Source organism: Genypterus blacodes, unplaced genomic scaffold (assembly GCF_046128005.1).
Source record: "Genypterus blacodes isolate CSIRO-AG114 ecotype Tasmania unplaced genomic scaffold, CSIRO-AGI_Gbla_v1 ptg000055l_1, whole genome shotgun sequence".
Taxonomy (NCBI): Eukaryota; Metazoa; Chordata; class Actinopteri; order Ophidiiformes; family Ophidiidae; genus Genypterus; species Genypterus blacodes.
Genome location: NW_027466867.1, coordinates 5593307 through 5608780, shown reverse-complemented (window position 1 = coordinate 5608780; position 15474 = coordinate 5593307). Strand labels below are relative to the sequence as shown.

The window sequence follows — 15474 nt, the reverse complement described above, 5'->3', positions numbered from 1 at the left end:
TAATAAGTTTCACTCACAAGGAGATCAAATTCAACTCCATTAGCTCCAGGTCTCCACACCTCAAGATGTTTAAGGTTTAGGTTAAGACCCAAACAAGCACATGCGCCTTCATCATCCAGACTTATCATTCAAGAAACAAATCTTTTGGAAGAGGCAGGACTCCAAGACGCAGGTATTGATTTCTTCATGTGCTTCCAGCTCTGCAAAAGAGAATCAAATCACTCACACAATCTTCCACAAATCAAGTCATTGAATGATCTAAAAATAATAATAAATAAAACTCACAGAAAATGCACACAACTGGGAGTACAGATTTGATTGATAAGTTGTGAGCTCAACATAGACAGATTTAATTCAGATATTCTCTTTACAACTTCACGTACACTTCTATTAACTGTACAAAAAAATAATCTTTCATAGCTCATATGACCTCATTATCAGAGGCAATACTGGTTTCAGCTAAATCCTTTTTTTTTCATGTTTGGAAAGATGTAAAAGTCTGAGGGAGGCAAAAGAGGAAAGAAGTGTGGGTGCTGAACTAAAACCACAATCATGGTTAGCATCAAGAAAGTACATAAGCAGCACAGATTGGTTAGTTCATGCAGTTTAAACTTTCACAAAACATATTACAGCCCTTACAGAGCTCATCAGTCTCAGAATTTATCAATCAACCTTCATAGTATCATCGATGCAGTGAGCTCGGTCGGTTTGAAGCACTTAAAACTCGCAGTATAACAGTTTGGTAACATTGTTGCTGGAAGTGACGATTTCATACTTTATTTAGTTCTACAGATTAAACGAGGTCCCATAAACGCCTCGTGAGGCGTTAATCAACATCGCTGTGAATTTGAATATTTTAAACGCATTAACACCGTTTGATATCGTCCTCACACAGGCAACAGCTTTCACTCGCAACCTTTAACAGAGCAACAATTGCGGTAATATCTTTACAGCTATGGGCCTTAAAGTGTTATTTGTGGAATTTACGCGATTTTAAATACAATCGGGTTAATGACGCAACCTGAGAGGATAATCAAAACGGAAAAACGGATTGATTTTCATTTCCTGTTTTATCTTAGACTGATAACTCACAATAAACTGCCGATTTATTAACAATAAATATTTAAAAACGTGAATTGTGATGGGCCATAAGAGAAAGAATCATCAAACAAATCAAACAGGCCTCCTTCTTAAATCGTATTAGACATTAAACGAGCGTCTGATCTGGAGGTCATGTGATCTTTTATATTAAATTTCCTGTTCAATCTTAAATCTATTTGATCGATCGGCCCACGCGGTCTGCGAGTTGTTGGTGCGCAATTGGCGACACTTGGCGCCTTAAATTCAGCCGCTTCAAGTTCTTCTCAACTCTGAGTGCTTCTAGAAAACACAACGAAATATTACAATCACATTTAAGATATTATAATCATATAATACTGCAGACTAGTAGTCAAAAGAGCAATATCTACAGAGATAATCATGATTATGTTAAATGTAATATAAGTGTTTATATGTGAAGGTTTCATTTAATAGTAAGTTGTAGTTCTTATTTACTGTTATATTTATATTTACATTATATTTACACGGTAACGTCTTAAATGTAGTCGACTAATTACCTCAGTTCTTTCTCTAAAGTGCAGCGTGTGTGATTTCTGTCCTGCGCCTCTGCTGGGGGTGTGTGTGGCTGGTTCATATCTACAGCCTATCGCGTCGTGCCTTTGCATCAGACACACCTCCAAAATATTACACACTCTCAAAATGTATATATCATAGGTTAGAGCGTCGGTTCGTGTGTGTGTGTGTCACTGCATGGCGGCGACTCCCCCGCGCCAAAACAGACAAGACTGGACAAGGCCATCACCAAGTCCGCTCTTAAAGAGTCTAAACAGATAAACAAGCCAATGAGTCCAAGGGTTTGGATGTTTCTCAGACTTTAAATCAGAACCTGTCACGGAGCGAGACGCCGGAGTGAGTCGGGGAAAGTTTATGGCTTGTCAGCGCGTTAGAGGACTGAGCGAGGACGCGTAAAGCCGTAGGTGAGGATAATATTGTGGCTGGTCGTTAAACGCTGTATTTTGGAGACCTATGACATTACGCACAGACCGAGAGCGGGGCTGCAAATGGGCGGCATAGGTGGCAACCTCTACCTCAGCATGTTGAATGGGACTGAAACGCAAACTTTCGGAAAGGACGCGGACATCAGCAGCCACCTTCACCGCGGCGCGAAGGACCTCGCCGAGCTAAAAATGGGGATTCAGGACGCGAGGTTTTACTATCCGGACGGTGTCCAGAGCGGGCAGGAGGCGCTGGCGCTGCCCTACCACCCGGAGCAGAGCCTCGGCGGCGGCGGAGGCTACGCGGCGCAGCCCGGCAGGTTTTACGCGCAGCCCCTCGGCACTTGCCCCTACGGAGGGGTGCGCTCTCCGGCGCGCAGTGCGGCCGGACAGGGCTTCATCCCCGCGTCGGGAGACGGGTTCTCGGCCAGCGGGAAGGAGGTGTACCCGCCCTCACAGGAGAGCTACGCCACGGGCTTCCAGCACGGGTACCAGCGGTCGCCTCTGTACCCGTTACCTGGGCTACAGGTGTGCGGCAAGACGCAGGCGCTGCTCAACAACTACCCGCTATGGGCCAAGTTCCACAAGTTCCAAACCGAGATGATCATAACCAAACAGGGGAGGTGAGTGAACACACACACACACACACACACACACACACACACACACACACACACACACACACACACACAGAACATAGAAAGAAACAAAAAAACAATACACCAGGCGAACTAAACTCATTTCACGCACGAGTGTGTCTGGTTTGTTAACGGAAAGTCAATTCTAATTTCATACATTTCTCACTCGTGGGTCATTAGCGTCTAAAGTTGTGAGCAGCTCATCTATATCAGTGTAGAACTACTTTTTGGAGTAAATAAATAAAAGTATTTAGCAGACATATGACATCACACCTTTTTGTGCTAATTCCTGTGTGAACAGAGAGCAGCTCGCGCCTGTCTCACCTTTGAGCTTCGTTTCGCCCCACAGCACTCAAACGCATCATAATCATCTCATTGATCTGCTGTGTTGGAAACTTTGGAGCTTTAATTTATGAGCTTCCTATTTAAAACTTTTTATGCAAAACTGTGGGCTTCTCATGGAAAAATCTTTAGCTGCGTGGGACATTTTTAAAATCTAAACGTGTTGGATTAATTAATTATAAAGCACTGGCATGGTGCTGAAGATTACGTCACCGAGCAGCTTAAACAATAATATAATTTTATAATATAGCTTTTGTTCAGGGGTTTTTTCCACCCTTCAAAAAACTTTTTTTTTTGTGTTTTGGAATATGCTGATAAATCATAAATGCAGATCAGATTTGCAGTTAATATTTTTACCTTTATTCCTCAACTTCAGCTCTCTAAATCAGGACGCTCTTTTATCTCAACACTACAAAAACAAACACAAAAACAGGCCAATCAATTATACATATATTGACAAATTCCTACATTTGCATTATTGAGTAATATGCTTTATATTTGATGTTGCTTTCCTTTTTGCAATTAAAATAAATAAAGAAACACTTACTTAACCCTCCTGTGATTGAAATAATATCAATAATTAAACATTCTTGTCATCCTTGTTGTGATGGCGGTTTCCACGCCTTACACACACACACACACACACACGAGAGGAAGACGAGAGCGTATTTATCAGTTAAAGACAGTGAGAGGGACAAAGTGACAGATTCACTTTGCGATAGTGGGACCACAGCAGTGAAACGCCTTATTTCACCTGGAAACGATAATACTGGAAAATGAGTTGCTCTCTCTCCCCCTCTCTATCTCTCTATCTCTCTCTTTAAACACCCCCCTCATGTCGCTGCTGCCGGGGCCTCTGCAGGTCACCGAGCATTACGAGTCACGTCCATAACGATCCATTCGCCCCAATATTCTCATTCTCGTGGTGCACAATTCTAAACAAAAACAAACTGCAACACACTGCAAGGACCGTAGATTTAAAATCACATTACAGGAAATATTGATGCAAATTAATTATAACCGTTATCCGTTTTGTGTTTCCGCCATATTTTGCGTTTCTGTGGGTTTTAATTACACAAATAATGAAGATGTAAAGTAATACTTCCAATTTGTCAGCTGCAAGTCATGAAAAGTTTCCCTAAAGACAGGGTTGGGGTTTTTTTTACTTTCTAGTTGACAGATATTTGTAAACCTGCTCTAGATAGTATCTTCAGTCTTTCTTAGAATGAAAATATAATATATGCAGTATACATTTCCCTTTGCATTAATTGGAGGTAATTTCCCAAATTTTTGCACAGTGTTTAGGCTGTTTCAGCAGTGTGTGTGTGTGTGTGTGTGTGTGTGTGTGTGTGTGTGTGTGTGTGTGTGTGTGTGTTTTGAAAGTAATTGTGAACAAGGAAGGAAAAGTTAGAAAAAAGTTTATAAAAATTGGCTTATATCGTTTATATTGCAATGTTGTATTGCAGTATATTACTTATATATATATTTATTCCTCATATTCACTCTGTGTGTGTGTGTGTACATTTGCGTGCGTGCGTGTGTGCGTATGTCACTTGACATCTTGGCAGATTGATCTCTAGAAATGGTGTGGACAGTATTATGTTCAGTATTATGTTCTATGTGGTCAGGGAATTAAAGTAATATAAATATAAAGAAAACATAACCTGGCACTCCCTTACACACATACACACACACAAACACACACATACACACACCTGCAGGCTTGACTTTTCTGCACATAAACTTAATATGTTCAGTAAAGCGACAAAAAGCAAAACCACAAAACCCAACTTTCTGAACATTTCAAACCCAAGTCAGCGTGTGAAGATACAGAATCAGAGGAATCCAACGGAAAACCAAATGATGCTGTGGGGTTTGACTCCGGCTCCCTGCAAGAGAAAAAGAAGCCTGTTTGAAACTGAAAAACTTTGAGGCAAAAAGTTTTTTTTTTTAAATTGTGGTTTTCAATATCAGAGGCAACACCTCGCTTAGAATTTCATCTATCTGGGGTTTGGACTCCCACAATCATTTGGGGTGATTTTTTTCTTTTTCTTTTTATGAGACGAGAAAAAGATCCGAACTTCTGCAATCTTAATCAAAACCAAGCCTGCATGGAGGAAACTCAAGAGAGAGGAGATGAGTCGAGAGAGAGAGAGAGCGAGAGAGAGAGAGGTCAGACAGCGTGGCTTTAGATGGCCGTGCTTCCAGAGAGCGAGCGAGAGAGAGGGGGGCATCTTTGAAGTTCAGGAAGTAAAAGACTCGACCCCCTCTTCCCCCTCTTCCTCCTCTCTCTCTGTCTCTTCTCTGCCTGGTGTAGACGGTGGCTGCACATCTCTCAGATGTTTGCTCATGTACCACGCCTGAGCTTTGAAATCCGCCAGTAGCCATTTCATGAAGTGGAGCAAAAAAAAAAAAAAAGACGATGAAGAAGAAAAAAGATGTGTGTGTGTGTGTGTGTGTGTCGGGGGGGGAGGGGGGGGATTCATCTGCACCTCTGCGAGACTATATGACGAGTTCAGATCCCGTGTTCCACCGCAGGCCCCTTGCAATTTTCAAGGCCCCGAGCTTTGGTCTGAGCAAAGTTCATCTAAGCCGCACGCGACAGACGTGTGTAGCCATGGAGTGTGTGTGTGTGTGTGTGTGTGTGTGTGTGTGTGTGTGTGTGTGTGTGTGTGTGTGTGTGTGTGTGTGTGTGTGTGTGTGTGTGTGTGTGTGTTTGTTTATAGAAAGGTAGAAAATAGCACATTTAATAAGAGAAACCTTTAAAGGTGACTGATTAATAGAAGACGAAAGAGCCAAAGATGTGACTGAAACTGAAAGCGGCAAATCTGGAGATTATTTTAGCTTGGTGCATTAAAGTGTTAACTGAGTTATGAGTCAGGACGCTTTCATGTACTTTTCCCTCATATGTTTTCTAAGAAGCAAGATCACTTTGGGGGCTTTTGTCTTGTGGAAAAAGTGTAAATTTGGATCACAAACATCGATTTCAGCGACAAAACGCCGAGCTGGGCTTCAAACCCGGAGGAATCATGCTTATCTGCTCTCTCTGCTCCACCGGGTCCACACATGACTTCTCATACCTGCCTGGAAATGCTCTTATCTCCCCACAATAGCAGGTGCTGACTGCAAGGTGACAGCATGAGGAAGGACCAGTTGATGTCAGAACATCAGAGGAAAAATCGCGACAAAAAACAGCGGCGGTTTGAAATTCCTACTACAAGAAGTGACACTTGAGATCAGTTGAAAAAATTAACTTTCACATTGAATGACGAAGAGGTAGGACTTCCTTTCCAAAGTAGGTGTGTCATATTTTGGAAACTACGATGAAGGAAAGCAGAGTGGGCGTTGAGAGTGAGCGCTGATGTCTCAACAATAGTCATGAAATTTGCGGCCTACGTAGTGCAAAGTGCCATTTTACGAAAGCCTGGCAGTCTCTCTCTCTCTCTCTCTCTCTCTTTCTCTCTCTCTCTCTTTCTCTCTGAAAGCAGAAGTGGGACTATTTCAAGGTTTTGTCAGTATGAGTTGTCACTTCCTGTTCAGCTGTTAAAGGGTGCCTATGCAGCTTTTCGCAGAAAGTGCATCTAGTGCCAATATATTCAGATCGTGCTTCCTCTCACCGCGGCCTTAATATGATCTAATTTTGTCTGGTTCTAATCTGGTGTTTGCACAAACACACATACAACACGTCTTAATGTGCTTTTACTTGTATCTCAGAAAAAGGTGTTTAGCCAACTGTAGGTGAAGAAGAAGAAGGAGATGAAATCAATCCAGTGGCGCCCAAAACTCCAAATCTGAGTTAAAAAAGCACCTGAACTCTCTCCTGTCCACAAGAATCAGTGTGTACCCTCACGTAGAAACCTCCTCTCCCTGGGGAACATCCACTTCCTTTTTCCTCTACCTCACACACACCCCCCCTCCCCCCCTTCGCCAAACATCTCACCACGATTTTCGTATTCAATCCCTTTCCAGATCTCACCAACCACCGCGCTCATCATCTGGTTTCCAAGGCATATCTGTCAGACTACAGCTATGTGCAACATGTGCGTGTACTGTATGTGCCAGGGCATCGGGCGGAGGAAGTGAACCGACGCCGCCGTGCTTCCAGTGAATCACAGTGGCAGATTTGCTTGGTTTGGTTGGTGTAGGAGACAAAAAGGGCAGAATCAGTCAAAACGAACAGTCACTACTCACTTCTTAACCACCTGCACCACACGACTGATCTCTACACCGTCATGTGTTTGTCAGCCACACACACACACACACACACACACACACACACACACACACACACTGAGCTAAAACAGCTCCCCCTCATGCAAATATCCCTCTCTGTTGTGTTTTTCTTTGGTTTCCCCTTGTTAACTGATTTCCTGTAAAAGGCCCTGTTGTGTGTTTGTGTGTGTTTGTGTGAATCTGGCAATATCAGTGCAGCAGCCGCAGACACAACGTGACAATTACCAAAGCAGCTTTTTTAGATGTGTGTGACACACTCATGGAGGGGGGGGGAGATGGCAGATCCGTTCTTACGCCGAACCGCCCGGGTTTCTGTTTTCGCTGGTGATAAATACTGCAGTGGAAGAGGAGCTGCTTCACCTGTTGTGTTTCACCCGCTTAATATGATTGATTGTTAAACTGGAGAGCCAGAAAGACCCGACTGGGACCCATTTGGGCTTATATGGCCCCTCTGAAGGGGGTAAGAAGATCGTGCGTGCATTCGGGCCCCCCGAAACACAGCGAGGGGCCGCGTTCAAAGAGACATCATACATTTGAAAAAGTGAAAGTTTCCTCGCATGACTTCTGGAGGAGTTTGACGTGCGGAGCTTTTCCAGGGAGATTTACGAGGTCTTACAAAACTCAAAATGCGAGACAAAAATGACAGCAGAGGAGCGGAGTGTATGATGGGACGCCAGAGATGAAGTGAAGCATTGTGGGCAGGATGGGATCCTTAGTGTCAGAGCTTTGCCGTCTATCCTGATTCATTGGGTTTTAATGCGTTTGTATGCGTGGATGATGACTCGGGCACTGCGCACACACACACACACACACACACACACACACACACACACACACACACACACACACACACACACACACACACACACACACACACACACACACACACACACACACACACACACACACACACACACTTGAAGCATGGGGCCCTCCAGGTGCTTAGAGTCGCCTTAAACACACTCGTTTATACACTAAATGGACAAACTGCTTCAGGGGAGAAACGCTGAATTTATATGAGCTGGATTTCCTGCGGTCAAACAGCCAATATGGAGGATTTAACTCTTTTGTAAACAGGATAAGCTTTTATTTTTAGAAACTGTGAGGTCTATTGCATTCATATAGAGCATTTATTTATGTAGAGTGAAACAGGAAACAGATTTCCATTGCAAATCTTTCAGTGAAATATGAAACATTGTCTCAGAGCAATTAAATCATGTTATTGTATTTCCAAAAATTCTACAGTGAAGATAACAGGTTTTGTCTGAGATTTGAAAAATTGTATTGTATTTTAAAATATTTTATTATTTATTATTATTGAAGTATTTCACGCAGAATTATCCAAACTATTTGTGGAAATCTGTTATAATTATTTTAAAATCCAGTCCCTCCATTTTCTTTCATGGAGGTTCCAGTTCCAGTCCAACTCTCGTGATCTCACACACTGCACACGCTAAGCACAGATTCACACGCTAGCACACGTGACAGCCTGAATGGAAGCGAGTGAGCGAGTCTCATTCTGCTTTTGTAGCAGAAGATGTTGCACTTTGTTCCGTTCTGATTTTGTTCTGGTGTCATATTTCTGTGCCTTACTGAGGGGGGAAGCTACTCTGCCATCACTACACTCACACTGAGTGTATACACTTGTCTCAGCTACAGAGAGGGTCAGTTTGTGTGTGTATCTACTGTATGTTACCGCGTGTGTGTGTAGTTGTGTATCCCTACCTCACTTCTCCCTCGCTTCCGCCGGGCTCTTCTGACCTCCGGATGACCTTGACTCGTCTCGCCTCACCGCCGGCCGCCATGTTGATGGAAGTGAGCTCGGCAGCGTAAAGCTCCGGCAATCAGGAGCAGCTTCTGGGACATGTTTTATTAAAATACACATTAAATATTCACCTGCAGCTCACAATGTTTTCATCTCCGTTCACTCCCACTCTGTTCAGCTGCTGAGACAAAAGCAAACACAAATCCTTCGTTTACCTTCTCAGCTTTAATGATGTCGTACCTTTAGCTGCACTAACGTGGGGAAATAAGTATAATAATACGTCGGACTACATTTGAATGAGCCCGCGTGTAGAAAAGCCGCCCAGCAGAAACTGAACAATGTCCTCTGTGTGTGTGTGTGTTTTCCAGGAGGATGTTCCCCTTTCTGAGCTTCAACATCAGCGCCCTGGACCCCTCCGTTCACTACAACGTCTACGTGGATGTGGTCCTGGCCGATCAGCACCACTGGAGATATCAGGGCGGCAAGTGGGTCCAGTGTGGCAAAGCAGAAGGCAACATGCCAGGTAGAGAGACAGACACACACACACACACACACACACACACACACACACACACACACACACACACACACACACACACACACACACACACACACACACACACACACACACACACACACACACACCACTGATGACATCACCAAGAGATGAGCTGAACTGAACAGAAAAGCACATTTTGTATTGTTTTTCTTCTTCTTATATATGCCCTTAATAAATTCTTTAGTTTGTAGCCAATCAGAGAGCTGCAGCAGTATGTCAAACAGCAACTCAAAAGGTTGCGCAAATAAAAGGTATTTTGTGTGCGATTAACCATGAGGAAATCTAAAAGGCGTGAAGGTGTTGCTGTGGCAGAGAAAGTGCAGATGTGTTAGAATAGTGGAAACTGTGGTAAACACAAGGTTTACCCGATTAGATTTAATATTGCTGTTATGTGGTGTTCTCCTGTAAGGTAAGCAGGTCATTGTGGTGATGCTGTGAAAAGTTTGTGACACTGAGGTTAATGTCAAAGGGATTCAAGGAAGCCAGACGCTCGCTGCAGTAACTTATCACCTACACACGTGTAATTAGTCGAGTGTTACTTCACTTCCTGTCGTCCCGTTATTGAGCTGCATTCAATCATTCAATCATTGTGCAGCGAGTGGAAGAGATTCCATTTTTAGCTTTTTACTTTCAGTGTCCAAACATGCAAGTCAGTTAGTTATGAATGCTGAGGATGCATACATGATAATAATAGTTGCTGTTGTTGCACTTGGGGATTCTAATTTGATCAAATTGAACTCCATCTACATCCTCCCGTGCTTCATCTCTGACATTTGACTCAATAAGCAGGCCTGATTTCAGCTTCACACCCATTTCAAATACATGAAAACGTAAAATAATCCTGTTATCTTATTGATTTGCTACATTAAACAGGAAATACTTGAGGGTTAAGTGTGTTATGTGCTTACAGGGAACAGGATGTACATGCACCCCGACTCTCCAAACACCGGAGCTCACTGGATGAGACAAGAGGTGTCCTTCAGCAAACTCAAGCTCACCAACAACAAAGGCAGCACCAACAACGTGGCGCAGGTACAGACCGGGCCATGTCGCTGCTCTTACATTCAATCTTTCATTTCCCTTACCTCCATCCTTACCTTCACACCCGCCGTTCTGTAATCGACTAGTCTCTCCCGGGCCTGTGTGTCTCTTCCCCCTCCTGCAGATGATCGTGCTCCAGTCTCTCCACAAGTACCAGCCTCGTCTTCACATCGTGGAGGTAAAGGAGGACGGCACGGAGGACCCCTTCCTCTCGGCGAAGGCCCAGACCTTCATCTTCCCGGAGACTCAATTCATCGCTGTCACTGCTTATCAGAACGCAGATGTAAGTCAGCTCCAGTCGTTCTCAACGCTACTGACAAATGGTACAATAATCTTTTTACCTCATATTGAATTGAGTCCGAAATAGAAACTGACCCTTTAAGGCCACACACAGGTCTTATTTTATTTACACTTACACAAGCCTTTTGCAAGTCACAACCATATAAGGTGGAGAGCTCAATGATTCATGCCCGTGTCGTGTTTTGGATAGTGGCTTTGATTTATGCATATATGCATCAAAAATACATACCCGGCCATTTACATCGCGGCGACCCACTGCGAGTGTTAGCAAGACTCGGTATAGTTACAGTGGCGTCACCTCACTTGACCCCACAGCTCGCTGGATGTGTGAAACGCGCCGCTCCTGCCCAGTATGCGCTGTAAAGAATATCTTTAACACCTGTTAGATCACATTGTGTAACACACCGAGCCGTTGTTGTGCGACCGGGCTGGATACTGGAAGGATGTTTATCCCGTTACTAAACCCCGTATGTGTGTGTCCACGCTGATGTTCAGATGATGAACTCTTTACCACAACAAGAAAAGAAGCCTGCGTGTTATCCTCATTAATTATTACTGACAGTGACCCCTCTCCTCTCTTGTTTCTCCTACTCGGTTACTCACTCCCTCTCTTTTTTCCTGTGGTTACATTCTCTCTCCCGCTCCCTGATCTGCCTGTCATTACCCTCCTGCTATTTCTTACACAGATCACTCAGCTGAAAATAGACCATAACCCCTTCGCTAAAGGTTTCCGCGACAATTACGACACGTAAGTAAGCCAGAAAACAGCTGTATTTGTCAAAGGGGAGGGGAAATCATTGTTTTGTTAGACGCTGCTTCAGCAGCTCGTCTGTATTTAAAACCTGCAGTTTTCTCTGAATAAATAGTGAACCTGGGTCTCCACTGGTACTTAAAATGTCCTGGATCCGGCTGTGGCTGCTTGAATATTGGAATAGATGCGATTGCTGTGCTTCTCTAGAATGCTGCAGTGAGAGGGCGTGAGGGGTGATAGATGTTTGATAGATAGTTTGAGGTTTGGGCAGGAAATAACACCTTCTTCTTTTTCCTCTTCTTCTCACACAATCTTCACTACCCCCCCCCCACTCTCTCACCGCTCCTCCCTCCCCTGCCTAGGCTGTGCGCGCCTCCTGACTCCGACCGTCTCACCCCCTCCCCTACAGAGAGCCAGCAGCTGTTGCCAGGGAGCTGTTACCCACAAAGCTACTTCCCCGAGCAGTACATGAGCCCCCTGCCCCAGAGCCGCTTCTACGGCCGCGAGCCCCTAAGCATGGGCCAGCAGCCCAAGGATCCAACCTCCAGCCCCGCTCCTCACGGCCACTGGTACCTCTCACCCCAGCAGGGCGTCGCTAGCAACCGGCTCGACTTCACTTCCTCCTATGAGGGGGATTTCTCCAGTAACGGCTTCTACAAACCCTTCCCCCTGCAGACCCCTTCACATCACACCCTCGGCTACTATCAGGACCACCCCTTCGCCTCCACCAGCAGGTCCGTGTCGGGGGCCTCGGTGGGCTGGAGCGCCGGTCGGCCTTCTACTCAGTACCTCAGTCACCCCAACAAGCCCAGCCCCGGTCTGGGATGGTTCAGGCCCCTATCTTCCTCATCTTCTTCTACGTCCCCCGGGAACCCCAGGCTCCACCCTCACTCCCTCCTGGAGCCTCTCCGGCCGGCCCTGCTGCAGGAGCTGCAGAAGCCCAAAGACACTGCCTTGGGAGAGGACCCCTGGCTGGAACCCCCCTCTGTCAAATCCGTGGACTCAGCCGACTCTGGCCTGTTTGAGGGCGGAGTGGGAGAGAAGAAGAGGAGGGTGTCGCCCTACACGTCCAGCACTGAAAACTCCCCACCTCCACGCAGCGGGGACGTCTGCGAGAAGGACAGCAACAGCGACGCGGGCTACTACGGCTTTTACACCCACTGAAGACCTCTCGCATCGTCACCGCCTCAGCCGCAAAACTCTAGCAGCGTCTCCACACCTCCCACCTTGCTCTGAGGTGTCCCCCACGTCCTGCAAGATCACGTTGAAGGGCTGGAAGTCTCTCGATTTGCTGGGAGACAAATGCCAGGGCCACATGAGGACGGGACACCTCAGCGTGCATCCAGCCTATGAAGTCTGTAAAGCCTCTTCTCAAAGTGTCAAATGACTCTACAAGTTTTCACGGATGTTGCTGTTGAACTGAGAGACAAGAGGACGCGACTGGACAGAGACGCTGCCCTAAAGACACAAACACCAAACGGACACACACACACACACCTGTGACTTAAGCCTTTCAAACATCTGGAGATTGGACAAAAAAAACACATCTGCATATCTGCTTCCTGACAGACCCCTGCAGGGATTGTCTGTTCTTTTTGCATCAAACTCTCCGTCTCTCTCTCTTTCCGTCTCTTTTCTGTCTCGTCTCTCCCTCTGTCTCGTCTTCCTCACCCTCCACCATTCACACACACTCTCGCCATCATCAAAATGCTCACAGGTTCTTCTCCTTTGCTGATTTCATAGGAGAATCTTCAACTTTACACTGTTCTCCTCTCAAATCCTGTCCGAGTTGTTCACCGCAGCGCCCCCCGGTGGCTTCAGACGGTCATTGCAGGCTGAATGGGGAAGTAATGCTGGAATTAAAAGAGTTTAGCCAAGCAGATGGGCTGAAGTGAGGCTGCTAATGTGTCTCAGCCCTGCAAAAACTACAGAATCAATAAATCTTTCAAATTAGAGGCGATCAAAGATATTTGTTTAAGGAAAAAAACATTCAACATAACTACACAGCTTGTATCTAATCTGGGAATCAAAGTTTTCTTCCTCTCACTAGCATCGTTTAATTTCTCTTCACATCCAACTGCATTGTAACATTATGGATCTTGATTGATTTTTTTAACAATCTGGTGCCCAAACATGAAGACAGGCAATAACAGAAACGCAGGCTAGTATCATTATAAAATGTAAATAGTAAAGTTGTAAGGTGCATAGATGAGCACAACCTCTTCTTCTATGGTCATTTATCAGTTTGTAGAAGCAAGACATAGTGGGAAAAAGGTCATTATAGCAAAGGCCAAGACTCCATTACAATCAATGCTGAATACAAATACAGCATCCAATCAGTAACAGCATTCAAAAAGAGACATGCAGTGAGTCAGACCAGTTAACATGAGTTTATATCAGGGATGATAAAAAGAAAATTATGCAAATCCTGTTTAGAAAGAGTGGAGCAACCGTGCAGGAAAGGTGCAAGAAAAAGTGGGTGGTTAAGCGTGACCACATCTGCAGGTAACAAGGTGAGACGCTGTCAGAGCAGCTTAAACAGGAAGCACAAAGTGACCAGACAGACAATGTAAAGCCTCCCCCTTAGTGTTTAGGTGGATCATGTGGTGACAGTGGGTGACATGTGCTCGACTCCCAGCCCGGTGACAGAAATGAAGAGTGAGGCTCCAGTCAGCACTGATCAGAGCTGCGTCTCTCATTCCTCACCAGGTGTGCCGACGGCCTCAGACGGCACCCGGGGGCGACAGGCAGACACTCAGAGCCCGGCAGAGGAACACGCTTACTGTTTTCCAAAGGGAGACGTGACATGATTTACACGTTTCATTGAAAATGTTAAAGAACATAGCCCCAGCCTCGGACAAAACCTCTCAAAGACACAGAACTAATATGTAAATTACATTTGCACAAACAGATAAATCACAGTTTGATGACCTTTGTCTCATCAAGCTTGTTTTCTAGAGCGATAACATGTTGACCTGCTCAATGTAGCAAAACTGGATGTTTCTGAGCTAAAATAAGACACTGGAGCTACTGGAAGTGAGAGACAATCAGAAGCTGTTTCCATATCCAGTCGATGTTAATCCTCCCTTTTCTTCGCAAAATGGTCTTAACACTGGTGTGTATATTAAAAAGACAAACTGTATGACAGTTTAAGTCTTGACATGAAATTTTAGAGGACAATAGTCTTGTAATGAAGTGTTAATCCTGTGCTGAGAACAGTCTGGATATATTGTATGTTGAATTGAAGATTATTTATGTGGCTTGTGTAACACAAGCAAAACAATTGCATTTTGAGCATTTAATGTTGACTTTTATGTTAAGATATGAGGGAATGAGTTGCAAAACACCTTAATTAGAGAAATGTTTTAACTGCAATTAATACAAAAGTGAATTGTTTTTGAATTTATGATGACATAATTGCAAGAACCATGTCAACAAAGTTGTATATGATCTATGACCTGTGCAAAATGTCAATGATTACCTTTATGTGCTGTGGTTCGTTATGTGGTACATTTACAGTGAACCTTCACGAGTATGAAGGCATCACTCTAAAAACAAGCAGAGAATGCATTCAGACGCCTCAGGAACGCCCCCTGCTGGATACTTCAGCTATTACAATGACCAGGACAAGTCTGCGTAAAGAAGCCAATCCCTGATCCCGAACCCCTCGTCCCTCTGCTTCCATGAAGTCTCTGTGTGTGTGATTGACTCTCGCAGTGAAACTGTGTACAGCAAGCGACAAGCATGTGGATTATTTTTTTTGTGTTCCTTTCATTGTGTACCGCTTATGT

The 15474-nt window shown here is 44.7% G+C and overlaps 1 protein-coding gene across 1 annotated transcript; it reads left to right on the top strand.

Moving 5' to 3' along the window:
* The first annotated feature begins 1786 nt into the window (after positions 1–1786).
* tbx21 (T-box transcription factor 21) lies at positions 1787–15015 on the top strand. Its single transcript, XM_076151668.1, has 6 exons — positions 1787–2677; positions 9401–9555; positions 10502–10623; positions 10757–10915; positions 11619–11680; positions 12046–15015. Exons 1-6 carry the CDS (start codon positions 2121–2123, stop codon positions 12845–12847), a joined length of 1857 nt encoding a protein of 618 aa, XP_076007783.1. The 5' UTR covers positions 1787–2120; the 3' UTR covers positions 12848–15015.
* The last annotated feature ends 459 nt before the right edge of the window (positions 15016–15474 follow it).

Excerpts from the sequence above, each read along its gene's own strand:
- tbx21 (XM_076151668.1), top strand. The coding sequence starts at position 2,121 with ATGGGCGGCATAGGTGGCAACCTCTACCTCAGCATGTTGAATGGGACT. Across the intron at positions 10,916-11,618 it reads CTGCTTATCAGAACGCAGAT|ATCACTCAGCTGAAAATAGA; the intron begins GTAAGTCAGCTC and ends TTTCTTACACAG. Across the intron at positions 11,681-12,045 it reads TTCCGCGACAATTACGACAC|GCTGTGCGCGCCTCCTGACT; the intron begins GTAAGTAAGCCA and ends TCCCCTGCCTAG.